At 47.4% G+C, this 24,338-nt stretch overlaps 1 protein-coding gene across 5 annotated transcripts; it reads left to right on the forward strand.

The window, feature by feature from the left end:
* The first annotated feature begins 10,167 nt into the window (after positions 1–10,167).
* PAQR7 (progestin and adipoQ receptor family member 7) lies at positions 10,168–20,493 on the forward strand. Of its 5 annotated transcripts, none has more exons than XM_060141001.1 (3): positions 10,168–10,302; positions 14,371–14,473; positions 18,394–20,493. In XM_060141001.1, exon 3 carries the CDS (start codon positions 18,415–18,417, stop codon positions 19,465–19,467), a length of 1,053 nt encoding a protein of 350 aa, XP_059996984.1. In that variant the 5' UTR covers positions 10,168–10,302; positions 14,371–14,473; positions 18,394–18,414; the 3' UTR covers positions 19,468–20,493. The 5 variants fall into 5 exon arrangements, with proteins under 5 accessions (XP_059996984.1, XP_059996985.1, XP_059996983.1 ...); XM_060141002.1 differs by having other exon boundaries at positions 10,192–10,267; XM_060141000.1 differs by lacking the exon at positions 10,168–10,302 and adding an exon at positions 10,336–10,541.
* Positions 20,494–24,338: the final 3,845 nt, after the last annotated feature.

Here is a 24,338-nt window from a genome sequence, read left to right on the forward strand (position 1 = left end):
TAGTTTTCTCGCTCTCCAGGTTTGGCAGGGGTTTAAAGCTGACCATTTCTTCTTGGGGGTGGGGCCTCTTTCCTGGAAGTCTTGGTCTAGTGTTCTCCAAAATCAGAGCCTGAGACAGAGACTTAGGTACACACAGTTTATTTGGGAGGTGATCCCAGGAAGCAGAAGGGAGGGAGTAGGCACAGTGAGACAAGGAAGGAAGCAGAGTACAAAGGCAGAGGTGTCTGCCAGCCTGCCCTGCAGACAGAATGCCTCCAGAGTTGTCCTCGCTTGGACAGGAGGCTGGGGCTTTCTCCAGCAGCTTTGACACACCAGTGGGTGAGGACTGCTCCTGGGGCAGGAGATAGATGGGTCCCCCAGGGTAAACAGCTGGAGTTTGTTCCCTGTGGACCGATACTCCAAGATGAAAATAGCAGGACAATAGAGAGAGGAGGCAGGGGCTTGCCCAGATAAAAGATAAGAGACCACGTATTTCTCATTCTTGAAGTCAAGGAGACCTTCCCAGCTAGAAAGCTCTTTGGAGGTTAAAAGGGGAATGATGTCAAGGCTACCCATAGACCTCTTCACTGGAATCCATCTTGACTGAGAGATGCGAGTGCACGCATGGAAGGATCCTGAGATATACCAAATACGGACTCAGAACCAGGCAAATCAAAATGACTGGGGCCAAGAAGGTGTGACCTGGGCCATTCTTGTGTTTGCCACACACGGATAGGCACTGCAGGGTCTCCCACCTGCCTATCCCTTGCTTCCCTTGCTGAGAACAAAGTGTATCCACCAGCCAGTTGCTTACGATGCACCTACCCGAATCCCAAGACATCCCAGGACACCTGCAGCCTGTTTCTGCTGAGGCCTCATGGCCACTTCTGGAGACCTCTCTGGGCTGGATCTAAGGTCGCCCCAGGCTGACTCTCCCTTGTTGCCCAGTTCTGGTCTGGGGGCAGCACCGACCCATGGCCTGAGCACGCAGGAGTGAAGTTCCTTCCCACCACTGTGCTATTTTCTGCTACTACTAATCCCTTTGGGATTCTTGGGCAAGAGTCAGATATCAGGCCACGGAGTCCCAGGGGGTGCCCACCACCTCTCTGACTGGTCTCCCTGAAGCCCCCTCACCAGGCTTGAAGTGAGAGGAAAGCCACCCCGTCCTACCCAACTCTCCAGAAAAAAAACGCTCTCTCTAATCTCTAACTCCAGTCTCCACATCGCCTTCACAGTAAAGCCCTCCCATCTTGGTTAGGCTGTCTGCATTCTAGCCTCTCCCTACCTTTCTAATGTCATCTGTTGCCACCAGGTCTCCTATATTTCAGGCCCAGAGCCTGATTCTTTAAACTTACCCCACCACTCACACCTCTGCATCTTTGCACATGCTGTTCCCTCTGCCTGGAAAGTTCTCTCCCCTCCTCATGGCTTGGTGAACTCCTCCTCATCCTCTAAGACTCAACCCAAGTGAAAATGAATCTCTGTAGGAAATCAGTCCCTCCTGCATTGCACTCCCAATGCACCAGGTGTGGTTGAGATTGTGGTCTTGAGTCAGATTCCCTGGGTTTGAATTCTGGCTTCACTATGTGTATGAATCAGGAATTGCTTCAATGATGCTGTGTAACAAACCATCTCAAAATTTGGGGGCTTACCACAAGCCTTTATTTTCCTCACCTATTGGCAAAGGGAGGGAGTAAAGAGTTGAAATAGAGTGATAGTTGGCATTTATCAAGCAGTCACTCTATGCCAGCCTCTGTGAGCATGTCACATGTATTACTTCATTTACTCCTTATGCCAACCCTATATGATGGGTATTATTAACCTGTTTTAGAGTGGAGGAGATAGATGTCCAGAGAGGTTACATAACTTGCTGGTAAGTGGTAGAACTAAGATGTGAACCCAGGCAAAATACACTCATGTGTCTCACGGCTTTGCTGCCTCCAGTGAATGGAAGCACTTGTTTTGGGGAAAAGACAAGAATGTGTTCCAGACAGCTCAGGCACCCCCATTCATTCTTTCTCTTACTTTGAGTCTGCTGAAGCCCTTCCTGGTGGTCTCCCAGCTCAGAGCCTGACTTCTGAGGCCTTTGACTCCTTAGGCCTGCCCAGGGCTCCAGTCTCCCTGTTCCTTCAAGGGCTGAGCCTGGCACCTGGGAGGGCAGATGGATGATGCAGTTTACCGGATAGGTTCCCCTTTCCAGAGACTGGACTCAAAGTCTTATAGGGCTCTGGGATCCTGGAACAGTGGAGTCATTGGGCCTCAACCAGGTGGGCTGAGCTGCAGGAGGGCAGGGAAGGAAGGTGCCCTTGGCTGCCCTGGGGCTGCTCTCACCCTCCCTGGGCTGGAAGGAGTTGGAGCAGCAGAGCAGGGCAGGGAATGAAGTGTCCTAGCCCCATAGCTTCATTCTTTGATACCAGTACTGTGTAGGAGATAAGAACTGGCCTTTGATTAAGGTCTGACACTAGCCAGCTGGGTGGCCTTGGACAAGTAGGATCCTTCTGAGCCTGTTTCCTCATCCACAAACAGAGATGATGACAGAACCCTATTATGGCGTACAGTGTATCTAATGGACTTTGCACACGGCAAGTGCTCCACGACGGATCACTCTTCTTACTTTTATTATTTTTATCATTCAGCTCTCAAGTACCCACAACCAAGTTTCATGGTTAAGTGGCTTTTCTCCCCCAAGCACACCTCCAGGTTCATTTCCCAGAGCCTGGATACATTGGGAGCTCCATGACCGGGAATATGTCATTTCTCTTCACTCGGCTTCAGGTTTTCTATCCATAAAATGGGGACCAACACATTCAACATGCAGGAATGCATGAGGCCAAGTGAGATTTTTTGCGATTTAAAAAAATATGTATTTATTTAGGCTGCGCCATGTCTTAGTTGCCGCACGCGGGATCTTCCTTGTGGCATGTGGGCTGCTTAGCTGAGGCATGCAGACTCAGTTGTGGCATGCATGCGGGATTTAGTTCCCTGACCAGGGATTGAATCCAGGCTCCCTGCATTGGGAGTGCAAAATCTGACCCACTGGCCCACCAGGGAAGTCCCAAATGAGATAATTTAATAGTCCTGTGTCCCCTTGCTGAGCCTCAGTTTCCCAATTTGTAAAGGGTTAATAGGGTTATCTGGATCAAAGGAGGTAGTCATGGCAACTGTTTAGCACATGGCTCTGCAAGAGCTTAATAAACTAGAGCTTTAAAAACAAGTCTAGGGGCTTCCCTGGTGGTGCAGTGGTTGGGGGTCCGCCTGCCGATGCAGTGGACGTGGGTTCGTGCCTTGGTCCGGGAGGATCCCACATGCCGCGGAGCATCTGGGCCCGTGAGCCATGGTTGCTGAGCCTGCGCGTCCGGAGCCTGTGCTCTGCAACAGGAGAGGCCACGACAGTGAGAGGCCCGCGTACCGCAAAACAAACAAACAAACAAAAACAAACAAAAAAAACAAGTCTAGGACAGAGCAGGTGTTTCAAAAATGGAAGCTGAATCCAAGACACCTTTCAAGTTTTTATTCACTATGATAGGATATATTTCATTACGTAGAATATAATCTCCATATTGTCCTTACTTTTTTCATTTCCTACAGCCTACCTGTTCTAAATGATTGGATTTCCTATGCCACTTTTCCTAAGCATAAGGGTAGTAATGGGGATTTAAGTAATTCTTGTATGTTTGTCTGAACATGTTGAAGCAAAGACCTATTTCATCCTATTACATTATGATTATATACATTTTGTTATAATATAATAAAGAAATGTATGTTCCTCTAGTACATTGCAGTTGACAAACAACCTTCACATCCACTGTTTTATTTACTTCTCCTAACACCTCTGTCAGGTGGTATTATTATCTCCATCTTACAGGTAAAAAAACTCAGGCCCAGACAGCAGAAGCAAGAAGAACTACAATTCTGGAGCCTGTGGAAGGAAAACCACATTCACAGAAAGATAGACAAAATGAAAAGGCAGAGGACTTTGTACCAGATGAAGGAACAAGATAAAACCTCAGAAACCCAACTAAATGAAGTGGAGATAGGCAACCTTCCAGAAAAAGAATTCAGAATAATGATAGTGAAGATGATCCAGGACCTTGGAAAAAGAATGGAGGCAAAGATCAAGAAGATGCAAGAGGGCTTCCCTGGTGGTGCATGGTTGAGAATCTGCCTGCCAATGCAGGGGACACGGGTTTAAGCCCTGGTCTGGGAGGATCCCACATGCCGTGGAGCAACTGGGCCCGTGAGCCACAACTACTGAGCCTGTGCGTCTGGAGCCTGTGCTCTGCAACAAGAGAAGCTGCGATAGTGAGAGGCCCGTGCACTGCGATGAAGAGTGGCCCCCGTTTGCCTCAACTAGAGAAAGCCCTCGCACAGAAACGAAGACCCAACACAGCCAAACATAATTAATTAATTAATTAACAACAACAACAAAAAAAGAAGATGCAAGAAATGTTTAACAAAGACCTAGAAGAAATAAAGAACAAACAAACAGAGATGAACAATACAATAATTGAAATGAAAAATACACTAGAAGAAATCAATAGCAGAATAACCAAGGCAGAAGACAGATAAGTGACCTAGAAGACAGAATGGTGGCATTCACTGCTGTGGAACAGAATAAAGAAAAAAGAATGAAAATAAATGAAGACAGCCTAAGAGACCTCTGGGACAACATTAAATGCACCAACATTTGCATTATAGGGGTTGCAGAAGGAGAAGAGAGAGAGAAGGAACCCGAGAAAATATTTGAAGAGATTATAGTCGAAAACTTCCCTAACATGGGAAAGGAAATAGCCACCCAAGTCCAGGAAGCACAGAGAGTCCCAGGCAGGATAAACCCAAGGAGAAACATGCCGAGACACATAGTAATCAAAGTGACAAAATTAAAGATAAAGAAAAATTATTGAAAGCAACAGGGAAAAATGACAAATAATATACAAGGGAACTCACATAAGGTTAACAGCTGATTTCTCAGCAGAAACTCTACAAGCCAGAAGGGAGTGACACAATATATTTAAAGTGATGAAAGGGCAGAACCTACAACCAAGATTTCTCTACCTGGCAAGGATCTCATTCAGATTCGATGGAGAAGTCAAAAGATTTACAGACAAGCAAAAGCTAAGAGGGCTTCCCTGGTGGCTCAGTGGTTGAGAGTCCGCCTGCCAATGCAGGGGACACGGGTTCGTGCCCCAGTCCGGGAAGATCCCACATGCCGCGGAGCAGCTGGGCCTGTGAGCCATGGCCGCTGAGCCTGAGCATCCGGAGACTGTGCTCAGCAATGGGAGAGGCCACAACAGTGAGAGGCCCGCGTACCGCAAAAAAAAAAAAAAAAAAAGCTAAGCGAATTCGGCACAATCAAACCAGCTCTACAACAAATGCTAAAGGAACTTCTGTAAGTGGGAAACACAAGAGAAGAAAAGGACCTACAAAAACAAACCCATAACAATTAAGAAAATGGTACTAGGAACATACATATCGATAATTACCTTAAACGTGAATGGATTAAATACTCCAATCAAAAGACACAGGCTCGCTGAATGGATACAAAAACAAGACCCATATATATGCTGTCTACAAGAGACCCACTTCAGACCTAGGGACACATACAGACTGGCAGTGAGGGGATGGAAAAAGATATTCCATGCAAATGGAAATCAAAAGAAAGCTGGAGTAGCAATATTCATATCAGATAAAATAGACTTCAAAATAAAGAATTTTACAAGAGACAAGGAAGGACACTACATAATGATCAAGGGATTAATCCAAGAAGATATAACAATTATAAATATATATGCACCCAACATAGGAGCACCTCAATACATAAGGCAACTGCTAACAGCTATAAAAGAGGAAATTGACAGTAACACAATAATAGTGGGGGACTTTAACACCTCACGTACACCAATGGACAGATCATCCAAACAGAAAATTAATAAGGAAAAACAGCTTTAAATGACACAATAGACCAGATAGATTTAATTGATATTTATAGGACATTCCATCCAAAAAGAGCAGATTATACTTTCTTCTCAAGTGCACACAGAACATTCTCCAGGATAGATCACATCTTGGGTCACAAATCAAGCCTCGGTAAATTTAAGAAAATTGAAATCATATCAAGCATCTTTTCCGACCACAACGCTATGAGATTAGAAATCAATTACAGGGGAAAAAAACCATGAAACCACAAACACATGGAGGCTAAACAATATGTTACTAAATAACCAAGAGATCACTGAAGAAATCAAAGAGGAAATCAAAAAATACCTAGAGACAAATTACAATGAAAACACGATGATCCAACACCTATGGGATGTAGCAAAAGCAGTTCTAAGAGGGAAGTTTATAGCAATACAAGCCTACCTAAGAAACAAGAAAAATCTCTAATAAACAATCTAACCTTACACCTAAAGGAACTAGAGAAAGAAGAACAAACAAAACCCAAAGTTAGTGGAAGGAAAGAAATCATAAAGATCTGAGCAGAAATAAATGAAATAGAAACAAAGAAAACAATAGCAAAGATCAATAAAACTAAAAGCTGGTTCTTTGAGAAGATAAACAAAATTGATAAACCTTTAGCCAGACTCATCAAGAAAAAGAGGGAGAGGACTCAAATCAATAAAATTAGAAATGAAAAAGGAGAAGTTACAATGGACACTGCAGAAATACAAAGCATCCTAAGAGACTACTACAAGGAACTCTATGTCAATAAAATGGACAACCTGGAAGAAATGGAAAAATTCTTAGAAAGGTATAACCTTCCAAGACTGAACCAGGAAGAAATAGAAAATATGAACAGACCAATCACAAGTAATGAAATTGAAACTGTGATTAAAAATCTTCCAACAAACAAAAGTCCAGGACCAGATGGCTTCACAGGTGAATTCCATCAAACATTTAGAGAAGAGCTAACACCCATCCTTCTCAAACTCTTCCAAAATATTGCAGAGGAAGAAACACTCCCAAACTCATTCTATGAGGCCACCATCACCCTGATATCAAAAACAGACAGATACTACAAAAAAAGAAAATTACAGATCAATATCACTCATGAATATAGATGCAAAAAATCCTCAACAAAGTACTAGCAAACAGAATCCAACAACACATTACAAGGGTCATACACCATGATCAAGTGTGATTTATCCCAGGGATGCAAGGATTTTTCAATATACGCAAATCAATCAATGTGATATACCATATAAACAAATTGAAGAATAAAAACCATATGATCATCTCAATAGATGCAGAAAAAGCTTTTGACAAAATTCAACACCCATTTATGGTAACAACTCTCCAGAAAGTGGGCATAGAGGGAACCTACCTCAACATAATAAAGGCCATATACGACAAACCCACAGCAAACATCATTCTCAATGGTGAAAAATTGAAACCATTTCCTCTAAGATAAGGAACAAGACTAGGATGTCCACTCTCACCACTATTATTCAACACAGTTTTGGAAGTCCTAGCCACAGCAATCAGAGAAGAAAGAACTAAAAGGAATACAAATTGGAAAAGAAGAAGGAAAACTGTCACTGTTTGCAGATGACATGATACTATACATAGTGAAACCTAAAGGTGCCACCAGAAAATTTCTAGAGCTAATCAATGAATTTGGTGAAGTTGCAGGATACAAAATTAACACACAGAAATCTCTTGCATTCCTATACACTAACAACAAAAGATCAGAAAGAGAAATTAAGGAAACACTCCCATTCACCATTGCAACAAAAAGAATAAAATACTTAGGAATAAACCTGCCTCAGGAGGTAAAAGACCTGTACTCAGAAAACTATAAGACACTGATGAAAGAAATCAAAGATGATACAAACAGATGGAGAGATATACCATGTTCTTGGATTGGAAGAATCAATATTGTGAAAATGACTACACTACCCAAAGCAATCTACAGATTCAATGCAATCCCTATCAAATTACCAGTGCCATTTTTTACAGAACTAGAACAAAAAATCTTAAAATTCGTATGGAAACACAAAAGACCCTGAATAGCCAAAGCAGTCTTAAAGGAAAAAAATGGAGCTGGAGGAATCAGACTCCCTGACTTCAGACTATACTACAAAGCTACAGTAATCAAAACAATATATTACTGGCACAAAACAGAAATATAGATCAATGGAATAGGATAGAAAGCCCAGAGATAAACCCATGCACCTATGGTCAACTAACCTATGACAAAGGAGGCAAGGATATACAATGGAGCAAAGAGAGTCTCTTCAATAAGTGGTGCTGGGAAAACTGGACAGGTACATGTAAAAGAACACTCCCTAACACCATACATAAAAATAAACTCAAAATGGATTAGAGACCTAAATGTAAGACTGGACACTATAAAACTCTTAGAGGAAAACATAGGAAGAACACTCTTTGACATAAATCACAGCAAGATCTTTTTTGATCCACCTCCTAGAGTAATGGAAATAAAAACAAAAATAAACAAATGGGACTTAATGAAACTTAAAAGCTTTTGCAAAGCAAAGGAAACTACAAACAAGATGAAAAGACAACCCTCAGAATGGGAGAAAATATTTGCAAACAAATCAACAGACAAAGGATTAATATCCAAAATATATAAACAGCTTATGCAGCTCAATACTAAAAAAAAATCCAGTCCAAAAATGGGCAGAAGACCTAAATAGACATTTCTCCAAAGGAGACTTACAGATAGCCAAGAAGCACATGAAAAGCTGCTCAACATCACTAATCATTAGAGAAATGTAAATCAAAACTACAATGAGGTATCACCTCACACCAGTTAGAATGGGCATCATCAGAAAATGTACAAACAACAAATGCTGGAGTGGGTGTGGAGAAAAGGGAACCCTCTTGCACTGTTGGTGGGAATGTAAATTGATACAGCCACTATGGAGATTCCTTAAAAAACTAAAAATAGAATTACCATATGACCCAGCAATCCCACTACTGGGCATATACCCAGAGAAAACCATAATTCAAAAAGACACATGCACCCCAAATGTTCATTGCAGCACTATTTACAATATCCAGGTCATGGAAGCAACCTAAATGCCTGTCGACAGATGAATGGATAAAGAAGATGTGGTACATATATACAATGGAATATTACTCAGCCATAAAAAGGAATGAAATTGGATCATTTGTAGAGACATGGATGGATCTAGAGACTGTCATACAGAGTGAAGTAAGTCAGAAAGAGAAAAACAAATATCGTATATTAAGGCATATATGTGGAACCTAGAAAAATGGTACAGATGAACCGGTTTGCAGGGCAGAAATAGAGACACAGATGTAGAGAACAAACATATGGACACCAAGGCGGGAAAGTGGTGGGGGGTGGTGTGATGAATTGGGAGATTGGGATTGACATATATACACTAGTATGTATAAAAAAGATAGCTAATAAGAACCTGCTGTATAAAAAAAAATTAAATTAAATTAAAAAATAAAATAAAAATAAAAAGGAAAAAACCCCCAAAACTGAGCCCAGAGAGAACAAGGAGGAGCCTTGCCCAAAGTCACACGGTGAGTTGGGGTAACACCACCAGGACTTGGATCCTGTCATCAGGCCTGTGCCCCACAGCTGTCTCTCTGAATGGGCTCAGAGTTCCCTGAGGGCAAAGGGGTGTCCCTCCTAGACTGTCTTCTCTCAGCGGTCCATCCATCAGGCTGATGCTTCCAAGAAAGGTTGGGGTGTCTCCCCACTCTGCCTGGTCCAGGTCTTTGTACACCTGAGGAGCTGACACGCCCTGTCATTGTTGGTCCAATATTTACTGAGGGCCTACTATGTGCAGGGATTCCTCGCCCTTCAGGTACTTCCACTCCTGCAGGGAGATGTTACACTAGGAGTAGAAAGGTGTTTCAACAGAAGTCCTAACTCTGTGTCTTAGGCTGGGCATATCAGGCGAAGCTGCCCAAAGAAAGGGCTTTCGGTGGGAACTTAAATAAGTTAGGGGAGCAGAGGTGGGGTGGAGCTCCCCAGGCAGAGAGATGAAGATGGGGAAGGTCAGGTGTGTCCCGACCAGAAGCATCCTGGAGAGGTGGGCTGTGTGGGTTTAAGTGGCTTCAGGGTTGGGCCGCACGCTCTCGCTGGGAAACTCGGGTGCTCCTGCTACAACTTGCCCCCTCCCTCTCAGGTCAGCCAGTTCCAGACTGGGAAGCTTGTGGCCCAAGGCAGCCGGAAGTGGAAACTGCTCAGCTGGAGCGCTTGCTGAGCAACGACGTCTGCTCTCTGGGCCTCCGAGTTCCCATCAGCACGAAAACCACAGGAACTCCCAAGACTGTCGTCACCGGTGTGGGTGACCACTCTCGCCTCCACGTGCAACACGTGTACGCCATTGGGTAGAGGCTGCTGGCGCCCGGCCAGGCGGGCGCGATGGGCGGGCGGCGGCCTAGTCCTGGGCCCGGAGCCCCAAGCGAAGGCCCACTGCCGCCCGCCGCCGCCCCGCCCTCCCCCGGCTCGGGGAGGAGCCTCCGCCTGGCCGCCCCTTTATCTGCCCGCTTGTAGCCGGGATGCAGAGGGCCGCCGAGGGCCGCCGGGTCGCAGTCGGGCCTCCTTTTGCAACTCGGTACCGGGATGGGGGAAAAGTGGGAGGGGCGGGCGGCGGGCAGAGGGGGCTTTCCCCGCGGGGCGGAGCGCGGGGAGCTGTGTGCAGCTGAAACTCGGGGCTAGGTGAGGTGGGGGCACGTGGGGAGGGAGTGGGAGGCTGACAGCGGGGATCAGCTAGAGTGGGGGCGCCACTGAGGAGGGACTGGAGCAGGAAGGAGGAGCGGAGCTGGAGGCCGAGAGTCTCAGGGAGGAGTGGGAGGAGACTGGAGGAGAGGGGCCATCAGAGCCGGAGGGAAGCGCATCTGTGAGGGAGTGAGCAGAGGCGAGAGCTGGCCTGGGAGGGCCGTGGTGTCTTGGAAGAGAATAGGCACGGAGCACGCTCCTTCCACTGAAGGAGGAATCTAGTGAGATTCTGGGGGCAAAAAGGGGCGTGAGTACCTGGAACTGGGTGATGTGAGGGGCTCCCAGTTGGGAAACCGGAAACAGTGGTAAGAGCGCTGCTGGGGCTCAGAGGGGCTCTTGCTCCAAAGCAGCTTAGGTCCCGTGGGAGGAGGAAGCCTCCTTTGGTGTCGGGAGAGCATGAGGTTTCCTCCCACTCAGTGAGGGAAGCACTTGCCTCAAGACTATAGGCTTTGAGGACCTCTAGAGGTTTCCCTGGGGCATGCCACCGGCCCCCCCCTCCCCCTCCACTCCGCCCCAAGCCTGGTGGGAGTGAGAGGTCAGGTCAGGCCAAGGCTGGGGAGTTTAAGAGTTAGATGTATTCTCAGGGCCTGGCTGGCTACTCCTAGGTGGATGTCCCATTAGAGACGGACTCAGCCTCCCATCATGTGGTTTGTGCCACCGCTGAGCCCCTTAGTGAGAGGCTGCTTTTCCCCAGCCTCAGTTTCCCTGCCAAGAGGTCAGTGGTGAAACTGGTCAGTGGTAAAACCCAGGTCCCTTTTCTGTCCCCCTGGGCTGGAAACTAGCTAGTTCACCCAACCTCTCTGGGCCTGCTTTCCTCCACCAGGTGCTTCCTTTTCCTCAGAACAGTTCTGAGTCTGAGAGCCTAGGAATTCTTTTAAGAGTGATTTATTTCATGCTGATCACACTTTCCAGTACAAATGGAAGCCCAAAGTGCAGTTACAAAAACAAAAGCGTTTTCTGTTCAGTTTTGGAAGACATGGAGGAAACTTTTCTTTAAACACGTTGGGTAGAACTGGGGAATTGGTTTGCATTGAGGGAGGTGACCCAGTTGCTGAGATATCAAGAAGCCAGCCAGGGATGAAAACTTTGCTTGTACAATCTGTGGCCACCCACTGGGTGCCTGGGAGTTGACCACAGCAGTTGAAGGGCAAGAGCACTGGTTTTGGAGTAAGATGTGCTCTGCCATCCTGCCTCACTCTGGGGCTGTGACAACAGCTTAGCCACAGGTTCAAAGAGTTGCTGAGAGGGAGAGGTGAAATGTGTGTAAAAGTTCTTTGTAAACAGCAAGCTACTGTAAATTATTAATGTTAGTGCCTAGTCTTATTTTTTTTTTTTTTTAAATTTTTGCGGTACGCGGGCCTCTCACTGTTGTGGCCGCTCCCGTTGCGGAGCACAGGCTCCGGACGCGCAGGCTCAGCGGCCATGGCTCACGGGCCTAGCCGCTCCGCGGCATGTGGGATCTTCCCGGACCGGGGCACGAACCCGCGTCCCCTGCATCGGCAGGCGGACTCTCAACCACTGCGCCACCAGGGAAGCCCAGTGCCTAGTTTTATTAATAATATTTCAGGCTCTGCCATATTGTGTCATCCTTGTCAGGACCCCTCAAGAGGGTTTACCTCTGACAGCCCCATTGTTAACACTGGTCTGACTTTTTTGTTATTTTTATCTAATGAGGTTAAACTTTGCCTTTCATGGCAAGATAAAGTTGTCTTTAAGGGAGTTCCTGAAACATCAGGGCCCAGAGAAGCAACAATGAATATTTTGCATGCCAGGAAGGAGGCAAAAGAGGAAGTAGAATTATAATCAACTGATACTTAAAAGAGTTAGGTGCTATTTAGTTAGGCTGTTAAGCTCCAAATGGGCAGGGTATTAATACCCTTAGGGGTTACCCTTAGCTGTTAATTAGCTGGACTATTAGTTCTATGAGGGCGGTGTTTTAACTGCTTTGTTCACTGCAGAAGCTTCAGCTCTTGACACACAGTAAGCCTAAAACAAATATTGCTGGAATGTCTCAGCCGCTGAAGGGCCCTTTGAAGTCACTGGTGAATTTACTCTGTCCTTTGACATTTGGGGAAACAGGGCCAAGTGCGGAAGGGACTTGTCCAGGGTCACACTGGGATTGAGTGGCTGAGTCAGGACTAGAATCCAACAAAGATAGTGGAGCCCAAGCTGTGCCAGAGCCAACACCTAGCTAGCATCTGTGACTTTGTTTTGCTTGAGGTAGCTATTATTATCCTCCGATTTCAAATGAAGAAACAGGCCCAGAGAGGTAAAGGGACTTTAGCAAAGTCACACAGCTGGTAAGTTCCAGACCTGAAATCCCATCCTCACATAAAAATGGGGACCTGGGTTCTCTTGAAATATCTGCCCGAGGTGAGAGGTAGGTGCCCTCCCTGGGGGGAGCAGCTCTCTCCAGTTCTCCATGGTTACCACCTGGGTGGCTTCTCTCTGGGCTGGATTTTCCTGGGCCCAAGGCCATTTCATTTGTGTGGGTGAGCCCTGTCAGGGCAGGGAGCCTGTCTGCCTTGTAAACCATGTGCCCCTGCCTTGTGCCTGGCATATAGTAAATACTGAGTAAAATCTGTGGGATGGGTATAACCCAGGGCTCTCCCACTCCAAAGCCTATTCATTACCCCATCCCCACAACTTGGTCTGCTGTTTTGCCCCCAGAGGTATCAGGGGGAGACCAGGAGGAACTAGGGGTGGCAAGCCTTGGTTGAGGAAGGAGGTGAGGAGGTTGACCTTGAGTTTAGAAAAGGGGAATGTGAATTGGGAGGGCTGGGGAGTTAGGAGAGGAGAGGAGGAAGATGCTGCTCAGATTGACAGAATTCCCACCTGGGCGCTGGAGATCCCAGTTCTGAAGTTCAGCCAACCCAGGAGCCTCCCAAACCTGCAAGACATGCCCCAACCAGGCCACAGGCCTTTTGCATTACCTGCTAGCACAGTCTACCCCCTCTACCCTCCTGCTCTGGGATGGGGCTCCTGGGGCTGCTGAGCTTGAGGCCCTTTTCTCTGGGGATTTCACTTCCCAGCCACTTCTCTTGGGTCAGTGGGCAAGTGCAAATCTTCAGAGCCCTGTGAATCCAGGGAGGTTACTCTGAATGGTCTTTGCTGAGAACACTTTAATTATTAAACTCCAACCAAATTCCCTTGGTCCCTAAATGCATCCTCAGAGAAGGGTAGAGATTTAAAGAGACAGTTAACTTTCTAAGGCCTCCAAACCCAGTGGAACCAACTATCAAGGGCTAAAAGAGGACCGAGTTTTTTAAGAGAACCCCAAGTAAATTTTTCAAGCTGGGAATATTTTAAATACTAATACTCAGGCTGGGGATATTTCAAATACTACTACTCTTAATAATAATAATTACTACTACTATTAGTAATTAATACTAATAATAGGAATCATTTATTGAATCCCTAAACAGTGCTAAAACTGTTCTCATAAATTTAATCTTTGTAGCAATCTATGAGGTAGATAATATAATTCTTATGTGGGAGCTGAGGATCAGAGAAGGTGAGACACTTGTCTTAGGTCACACAGCTAGTATATTATGGAATCAGGAGTCAAACCTGGTTTGTCCAAATCTGAAGTCCATCTCCTTCACGAGCCTTTATAGTGTCTCTTTTCTCCTTGGTTCCTAACTTCCTTTCATTGTGATTCCCAGTGAGTAGAGGATAGAAGCCAGTCAAGTTTGCCTCACATCCATGAACCAGGCCCTGGACACCTGGTCTCAGCCTAGCTTTGCCCGCCTTGCTGTGTGATCTTGGGTAAGTCACAACATTTCAGCTAGCCCTCGGTTTCCCCAAATGTTTCATGCCAAGGTTAACCACGAGCTTCCTTCTGCAGCTGAGGCCTGGCTAGGGATGCAGAGTTTAGCCTGGATTTGACCAACGTGGGAGTGGTGATCGGGGGAGGGGAGAGGGTGGAGGTTGTCTTTAGCCCCACCCTCTGGTGACATCACACAAGACCCCTATAGTCCCTGGAAGCCCCACCCCTGTAGACCCTCACCTGTGGAAGTGCCACCCAGTGCTTGGCATCTGGCGAATTTGCCCTGTTCCACAGCAGAAGTCATCAGCCCCTGGGTTCAAGAGAAATCCTTAGGTAACCAGTGCAATTAGGGAGACTTGGAGGGGGGCCATGGAGGTGTACTGGATTGGGGTGGGATGCCTGGAACAGCCAGGTTCTGGCAGCCTGGTGGGCAGACTACTCAAAGGATGCCCTGAGGGTGCCCTCTGAATACTCACCCTCATCCTTCTGGCTCTTGCTAGACTCCTGCCCCTGCTTCTTTCCCCTGGATCCAGTGCCCCTTTCCATGGAGTCAGGAGATGGGAACTAACTCTGAAAATAGAGCTAGTCAAATGGAATGGGGCCACTGGTCTAAAGGTCTAAAGGAAATAGGGCAACTTGACCTCTGTCATCCCAGTATGCAGCCTCTGGGTTCTGTGCTTAGGGCCCACTGTGTCTGGGGGAGGGGAAGGGCTGCGAGTGAGCTATCGCCCACCTGAGGAGGTAGCTGTGAGCCAGGGCTTCATTGGTGCAGAGAGAGTGGGTAGCTGGCAACTGGGTGAGTCTGAGGTCCCTGGATGCAAGTCAGTTGCTAGAAGCCTAAGGAAATAATTTATGGGAAAGGACCTGGTTGCCTGCTTTAGACCAGTGTTTTCCAAAGTAGTTCTTTGGGATGCAGTTAGGTGTGACAAGAAGCAGGGCAGCAGGAGTGGCTGAGAGTATCTGTGCTTTGCAGTCGGGGAGCTGGGTCCGGATCCTGGCTCCATCTCTCTCTCTCTCTCTCTCTGTATGGCCTTGGCTAAGGAGCTCCCAACCTCTCTGAATTTCACTCAACAACAAAATGGGCATAGTAATACCTACCTTACAGGCTAGTTATGAGAATTAATTGCAACAAGGCTATGAAGAGTGAGCATATAGTAAACACTTACTACATTTCAGCTAGCTTTATAATATAATCATTACTGGGAAAGGAATCCTTGGTCATGTAAGCTTGGCAAATGTAGGTTCAACAAAGTGAAGCAGGCTTCTTTGGTGCAAACCTTCTCCGAGCCTTTAATATGCTGTTATTACTTGGGAAGTTCTAAGAGTGGGATGTGGAGCATCGGACTGGACTTAACAGATCACAGGGACTCAGGAACTAAGGCACCATCGAATGTCATCATTCCCTGGTCTTTGCCCTCATGGTGGAATGGAAACGTGGCTGGATTGGGCAACTCTGGGGAAGGGCTTGCTGTCTCTGGGCTCTTGTTTTCTCAATGTAAAACAAAAGAGCTGCGAGATGCTTTCAGAGGCCTTTTCTGGTCCCCTGAAGTTCTGAGTCGGGAAGACAAAGTTGTAGACAAGGGTAAAGGCCAGACTGTTGAGGCTAAAGCCCTGTCTCTTGGGGAGGAGAAGAAATCCAGTGCTGGCTCCTCAACCAGGGGAGTTCTTATGCTCTGGACAGAAGTGGCCCCACTAATTAGTTCATCAGCAAGGTCTTCTTCCTAAACCTGCCAGGCTGTCTGGGAATAGAAAGTAGTGGTGTAATGACATTTAATTCTTTCCTCCCTACCAGATGAGGAAAGGCCAGAGACCAGAGCTGACTCCAGAATGTAATGCAGGAGGAGCTCAGGGATGCAAATCAGGCTCGGGGTGTGCTAACACACCTCGTGTGTGGGCTGGGGGCTTGTCTTGATGTTGCCTTTGCATAGCAAGCACATTGCATTTACTTGGACCATGTGCGAATTATTGGGTGGCTTTGGGGGTGATCACGGTGCTGCTGGTGGCGGGGAAGTTGAGTGCAGATCTTCTTGCCTCTTAGAATGACTGGTGCAAAGGAAGTTGCAATAAATATCTGATGAATGATGGACAGAGTACATCTGGCTGCTGAGTCCAATAAGCTTCTTGGGGGAGAATATGAGGGAGGGGAGTTGTCTGTCTAGCTAGTTGTCTGGCTAGTTTTTCAACAGATATTTGATTTAATGAATGAAACAGTGGATAATGATAAGCCTGAATTAAGCAATTGGTACCAGGCAAAAGCAGTATATAATTATGAAATAATTAATAGTACTTGCCACCTTGTTTTGCAAAGGGCAGTTTAAGGAAGTGGTTAAGATTGCAAACTGAGTTTATATCATGCCTCTGCCACTTCCTAGGCAGGGTACTTAACTTCTCTGTGCCTTAGTTTCCTTATATGAAAAATGGGCATAATGATAATACCTATCTGATAGGGTGCTATGATGCTTAAATGAGTCAAATATGCATAAAGTGCTTAAGACACGGACACATAGCACATGCTGTGTAAGCATTTGCTATGCTTTGTTTTCCTCTCTGTTACCTCTACCATATCATGAAGTTCCTGAAGGCAGGGATCAAATTCTTTTCCACTCTCCTGCCCACCCCCACCTTTGGGACCCGGCACAGGACATGAAGCAGAGAAGGGGCTCAGTAAGTGTTTGCTAAAGGAATGAATGTGTTTTAACTGCTAAATTGTATAACCCATTATAGATCTCCCACAGGGAGAAGTAAGGGGGCATTAAGGAAGTCCCCCGGAGGTGACAGCTTGTACTGGTTTTAAAGGATTTCAGTAGAGGGAAAGGAAGTTGGCACAGGGTCTGACATTTGGGTTAGGTGGGAAATGAGGGTGGGAGCAGGTCATGGGGACTTGAATTCCAGGTGAGGGGTTAGATTGGATTTATTTGCAATTAGCAATGGTGGAAGGGCTGGAGGGGGGAACTTTTGAGTGAGGGTGTGGCTGAGGGAAAGGGCTGTTTTTATAGGATCAGTTGTTACTAGGGTCTTTTGGGAAAAAAGTGGCTTTTCGAGTTGGGCCTTGAAGGCTATGAAGTATTATCAGGATGCTATTATGTTGTTTTTTCATTCAACAAACATTGAGCACCAGCTACCTGCTAAGCACCAGGGGTTCACAAAATAATAAGACAAACTGCCTACCCTGGAGGAGCTCACATTAACAATTTAATGCCCGTGAGAAGTATTATAATGGTCAAAGGATTGTAGGCACTCAAGTTAGAGGGATCATCATCGGAGGACCTCCAGGGAAAGTGTCATAGAAGAAATGGGTTTTGAGGGATGAATAAGAGTTTGCCAGATGGGCAAGATGAGGTAAATGGCTCAGGTGGAGGGAACAGCTTGTGCAGAGCTATAGACATGTGAAACAGCAGGCCCACGGTTTTGATGAGGCTGTGGCTGGATGTGAAATGCACTGTGGTTGAGTAATAAGGCTAGGAAAGGTAGTAGGGACCAGATCATGTAGGGTGATGGAGGGTCAATGGCAGACCCTGGCCACTCCGAAGGAGTTAAAGGTAGAGGCAGCAGGTCTGTTAGCAAGGTCATTGTCAGGTAAACACTGATGGCAACATGAACACAGGAGAAAACAATGAGGGTTGCTGTATAGAGCCTGGACTGGAAAGAGGTAGGATGACATAGTGAGCCTCTTTAACACATGCCTCAAACATTTACTGAACACCTACTATGTGCCAGGCACTGTTCTAGGCACTCGAGATACAATAGGGAGAAGAACAATCATGAGTCAGAGCTGAGCTCTCCCTTAGGACAACTCCCCTCCTCTTAAACTCAGTGTAGGGATAAGGGGGTGGGGAAGAGCACAGCCCCCCAGCTGCTGCTCATGGGGCAGGAGGGTGAGGACACCAGCCCCCTAACCTTGCTCGGGCCTCTCTCCCAGCTCCTCGCCACGCCCACAGCCATGGCCACAATGGTGGCCCAGAAGCTCAGCCACCTCCTGCCCAGTTTGCGGCAGGTCCACCAGATGCCTCGGCCGTCTGTGCAGCCAGAGCCTGTGTTCACGGTGGACCGAGCCGAGGTGCCGCCCATCTTCTGGAAGCCATACATCTATGTGGGCTACCGGCCGCTGCATAGGACCTGGCGCTTCTACTTCCGCACACTGTTCCAGCAGCACAACGAGGCGGTGAACGTCTGGACCCACCTGCTGGCGGCCCTGGTGCTGCTGCTGCGGCTGGCCATCTTTGTGGGGACCGTGGACTTCCGGGGAGACCTGCACGCCCTGCCCCTTTTCATCATTGTTCTTGCCTCCGTCACCTACCTCTCCCTCAGTGCCTTGGCTCACCTCCTGCAGGCCAAGTCCGAGTTCTGGCATTACAGCTTCTTCTTCCTGGACTACGTGGGTGTGGCTGTGTACCAGTTTGGCAGTGCCCTGGCACACTTCTACTATGCCATTGAGCCCGCCTGGCATGCCCAGGTGCAGACCTTTTACCTGCCCATGGCTGCCTTTCTCGCCTGGCTTTCCTGCGCTGGCTCCTGCTACAACAAGTACATCCAGAAGCCCGGCCTGCTGGGCCGCACTTGCCAGGAGGTGCCTTCGGCACTGGCCTACGCACTGGACATCAGCCCCGTGGTGCACCGCATCCTCGTGTCCCCCAACCCTGCCACGGACGACCCGGCTCTTCTCTACCACAAATGCCAGGTGGTCTTCTTTCTGCTGGCGGCCACTTTCTTCTCTGCCTTCGTGCCTGAGCGCTGGTTCCCTGGCAGCTGCCATGTCTTTGGGCAGGGCCACCAGCTCTTCCATGTCTTCTTGGTACTGTGCACGCTGGCTCAGCTGGAGGCCGTGGCGCTGGACTACGAGGCCCGGCGGCCCATCTATGAGCCTCTGCACACCCGCTGGCCCCACAACTTCTCCGGCCTCTTCTTGCTTACTGTAGGCAGCAGCATCCTCACTGCATTCCTTCTGAGCCAGCTGGTACGGCGCAAACTCAGTCTCGATCGGAAGACCCAGTGAAGGGGGGTGGCAGCTTTTAGGGAGGGAGGTATAGTGGGGGCCCAAGGGTCTGGGCTTGGCTCCAGATGGGAACAAGGCCTGGTAAAATTGCTTGTGTCTGGCCCGCAGTGACTTCTCTGTGCACGCCTCAGCTGCCAAGGGGGGGCACTGGCCAGTCCTTGGATTTGAGGATTGGCTGGAGCTGCTGGGGTCCACTTCAGGGCCTGCCCCAGCTCCCTGCCCTGGGAGAGGGAAAGAGAGAGATGTGGGGCACCCTGGTTTGCCTCCCCCCATTGCCTCTCACTTAGGGGTGAGGATGGAGGATCAGCTGGGGCCAAGACCCTGGCCTGGGCCTTCCAGATTATCTCTGAGGGGTTGAAGTTGGGATTTAGGTCAGAGTCAAATCTGAGCTGAGAGATAGAGGAAGCGTCAGCAACTGCCCTCTACCCAGATTTCACTGGTGGATAGGGAAAGGGCAGGCCCAAAATATGTGCAGGATCTTACCATTCTTGAACCCCAGCCTGAAGTTTTGGTGCTGCAGAGAGCCCCCAAAGATAGAAGATTGTGCCAGGCAGAAATGGATCCCATCCAGTGCCCCATGCCTCTTCAGCCACTATCCCAGACAGTGAGCCCTGACCCTCCTACCTCTGGCCTCTACGTCCCACACATCCTGTTCCCAGTGTCTTTCCTGGTTCCCTTGTTCATGATTCAGTGTTTATCCATTCAGTGTTTCTTGGGCCTCTGCTCAGAGGCAGGCCACTGACTGGGCTCCGTGGATCAATGCAGGATGGTAAAGGCTTTAATATCGGAATGAACTGTCAGGGGAAGCACTGAGGAGGGAATAATTAGTGTTGCCTGGGATCCTCAGGGTCTTGGGTTGGGGAGGGTGAATAGGAGTTTACAGATGGAGAAGAGGAAGGGCATTCCACGTAGAGGGAAAAACCTGTCCAAAGGCCAAGAGGTATGGAAGAAGGAGTTCACTGCGGCTGGAATTAGGAGTGGTCTGGACTCTCGTGTCCTGGATACAATAAAGTGACTGTGATAAGAGCTGCCTCTTTGCTTTTTGTCTCCTATCCTAGAGAGGGAGCCCTGGTGCCCCTTGAATCTGTTCACTGTGTTGGAGGAGGTTTTCATGGGAAGGCTGGAGGTGGGCATAGGGAGGAGGGGACAGATCCTGTCTTATCTTTGCCTGGGGGTGGGGTTGGGGTCTTATTCACTATATATGTGAACTTTTTTTTTTTTGGTAGGAAAGGTGGGGCAGTTTTATTACTAAATAAGTTTTAGAAGTTAAAAGAATGTGTTTTAAAATACATGATCTGACAAAGATTTCACTTTTTGGTTTTTCAATCAAGGAAGATCTTATATGTTAACTTTTATGATATTGTTATATGTTAATGTTTACAGTGTTGCCTTTTCCACAGTACATAAGCAATGTATGGTAATATATGTACAGTGAAGGAAAATTAGGAAGTACAGGTAAGAAAAGCAAAAAAACCCCTGAATGAATAAGAAATGTCACTCCACTGCTAAAATATCCTGTTATACATATAGTACATCTATGGAGATTGTGGTTATGGTTGCCAGCATTTCTGCATCTCTGAGGGGCTCTCAGAATTTACAAAGTACTTTCACAAACCTTATTTGATCCTCTTTAAAATCCAAGGCCACACAGTAAGCGAGAAAAGCAATACTGAAAGCTAATTCTTGACTGCAAATTTTTAGTTTTATTCTACTTAATGTTTTCTAAATCTTCTCCCATGAGGTTTCATAGTTATACTTAGCTTTTTGTTTCTTGTTTTGAATTACAAAAGTAATCCATTTAAGGTAGCACTGAGGACCCCAGCTTTGCAGTTGGCGGATCAGCGCCTCCTCTCCTCTTCCTTTTGAGATGTGCCTGAGGATTCAGCGATAAGACAAGGAAAACCCTGAGCCCTGATAGTTATCAGTAAGAAAGTGCAACTAACTCAGCAAAAAGAAAATGTGCATTCCTTGTGCAGTGTCGCGAACGCGTTCACACAGCACAGTTCTGGAATACAACTTCTGAATGAGAAAACCAGCAAGAACGTGGCCTTGGTAACATTAAGGGGTCAGGCTGGAAGGGTTTAGGGAAGGGGCGGGGCTTGGGCCGGGGCGGAGCTGACGCTGGGGGCGGTGCCTGAGCGGGGGCGGCCGCGGCGTAGCTCCGTTCCCAGCGTTGGCGCGAGATTCGAACGTCGGCGGAGTCAGTTATGGCGGTTCCCTGAGGCGGCCGGACCCCCACTCCGTTATCCCGTAGTCTTAGTCTCCTGAGCGGCCATGAGGCGCAGAGGCCCGAAGGAGGAGGAGGCCTGCGGCGTGTGGCTGGACGCGGCGGCGCTGAAGAGGCGGAAAACGCAGGTAGGGCGTTGAGGCGAGAGAGGGTGTTGCGGGAGGGCTTAGAGGCCCGGAGATGTGAGAAGTGAGGAGTTTGGGAGGACCTGGATGTGATGTGGAGATAGACTCGGGGACCGAGAACGAATAGCTTTGGCTCTTCATGGGAGAGAGGGGCTGGAGTCTGAAGAAGGTTGAAAAATGGGGTTTGGGAAGGGTGGAGAGAAAATGGGGGCGGAAGGCAGGCAGGCTGGCGGGGTGGGGTGGGGTGGGGTGTGTGTGGAGAGACCGGGGCAGCGAGGTTTCGAGGTGAGGGAAGAGGGTGGAGAGAAAATTTGCTCCGAGGAGCGTAATGCAGCAGACCCCTTAACTCGGAGTCCCTTCAAGACGGTAGCAGAGGCTGAAATACGGAGGGGTGGGTGCATGTGCAAACTTCGGAAGTTCTCGCCCCGAGGTCCGTTTCTTCCCTACTTGTCAGGTTGCCGGCCATCTACCTGCCCAGAGCATGTAACTTTAGGGGAAAAAGAAGAAGAGACGGGGAGGGGAGCTGGCCTAATATTTATTAAGCATCCGCTGGGTGCCACATACTGTATGAAGCATTTAATATGTGTTATATGTGTCATCAGCCTTATGGAAATGAGGAAACTGAGGTGAGGTAGTGAACCCGGGTTCACCCAACTAGGAGAACTGGAAAGCCAGGTTTGGCACATACGCAAGATTCTCTGTTAGTCATTACAAAGAAACAAAAGTATGGGATAATAATAGTTAATGTTTATTGAGCATTTTAAGCTGGACACTGTGCTGGAATTTGTGGAGTTATCTTATTTGGTGGAATTCTATGTAGTAGTAATATAGTGATACCCATTTTACACATGAAAAACAGGCTCAAAGCAGACAGTAACGGCAGAGTTCTTGCTCTTAAGTTGCTTACAGTCTTGTGGGGAAGAAAAGATGTACAGATAATAACAATATGTAATTTATTGATTACTTTCTATGTGTCAGGCACTATGCTGGGACGTTACATGCCTTATCAGTGGCAGGTACTCAAAATTCAATGAAGTAGGTACTGTCATTATCTCTGTTTTATATTTTTCATATATATTTGGTCTTTGTCTTTGGTTCTTGGCTCACAGCTCCTAAAACCCTTGGAATTTCCTGTGTTATGAGTGATAATGGTGTCTTTTATATTTAATGAGGTGACTTTTGGAAAGCCCTTAGGTAACTTAAGGATGGGCTGGTTGCCAGGAAAGCCATCCACGTGATTAGAGGGTTGGAACTTTCACTCCCTCCATTCCCCTACCTCTAAGGAGAGAAGGGCTGGAGATTTAATTCAGTTGCCAATGGCCATTGCCTAAATCAATCATGTCTATGTAATAAAGCCTCCATTAAAAACCCAAATGGACAGGGTTCAGAGAGTTTCCAGGTTGGTGAACATGTGGAGGTGCAGGGAGAGTGGCGCGCCTGGAGAGGGCATGGAAGCCCCGTACCCCTTCCCACATACCTTGCCCTATGCGTCTCTTCTATCTGGCTGTTCCTGAGTTATATCCTTTTATAATAAACCGGTGATCTAGCAAGTAAAATGTTCCTGTGAGCCACTCTAGCAGTTGAACCTAAGGAGGGGGTTGTGGGGACCTCTGATCTATAGCCAGCTGGTCAGAAGTATAGTTAATAACCTGGATTTGGGATTGGCATCCTGAGTAGGAGGGGGTTGTTGGAACCCCGAATCTATAGCCAATTGGTCAGAAGCACAGATAATAGATAGATAGATAGATAAATAAATATATGGATGTATTTCCCCCACAAATGAGATTATATCAGACAGTTTGTTCTGCTACTCACCTTTCACTAAATATATGATGGAGCACTTTCCATGTGAGACATACGGGTTTTAGTATGGGTTTTTAAAAAGACCATTTTGGGACGTCCCAGGTGGTCCAGTGGCTAAGGCTCAGCGCTCCCAATGCAGAGGGCCTGGAGGTAAAAAGATTTAGGGCTTCCCTGGTGGCGCAGTGGTTGAGAGTCCACCTGCCAATGCAGGGGACACGGGTTCGTGCCCCGGTCCGGGAGGATCCCACATGCCGTGGAGTGGCTGGGCCCGTGAGCCATGGCTGCTGGGCCTGCGCGTCTGGAGCCTGTGCTCTGCAACGGGAGAGGCCACAACAGTGAGAGGCCCGTGTACCACAAAAAAAAAAAAGATTTAGCATTTGATTTGTATATTTGCTGTCTCTTAAGTGTATTATATTTAAAATGTCATTATAACTTAGAAAATAATTTCTGTTTCTTCTTCATCTATGATGCAGTTTAGTTCCCTACCCTTGAGATATGTAGCAGAGAAGGAGAAGTGGACATAACTAAGAGGGAGACGGAAATGCAAAGATATCAGAAATCTTGGCCAAGTCATCAGTGGTTTCTCCGCCAGCCTTGGAGGAGCACTGAATGCCACTCTGACATTCTGCAACTTTATTAACTTTCAGTCCATCAGCAAATGCTATGGACTGTGCCTTCAAATGTATTTAGAATGTCATCCTTTCCTACTGTTTCTA

Source organism: Lagenorhynchus albirostris, chromosome 2 (genome assembly GCF_949774975.1).
Source record: "Lagenorhynchus albirostris chromosome 2, mLagAlb1.1, whole genome shotgun sequence".
Lineage (NCBI taxonomy): Eukaryota > Metazoa > Chordata > Mammalia > Artiodactyla > Delphinidae > Lagenorhynchus > Lagenorhynchus albirostris.

Bases quoted from the DNA above. Each gene is read 5' to 3' on its own strand.
- PAQR7 (XM_060140998.1), top strand. From the start codon at position 16,950: ATGCATAAAGTGCTTAAGACACGGACACATAGCACATGCTGTGTAAGC. The intron at 17,139-18,393 runs GTAAGTGTTTGC...CCTCTCTCCCAG, and splicing joins TGAAGCAGAGAAGGGGCTCA to CTCCTCGCCACGCCCACAGC.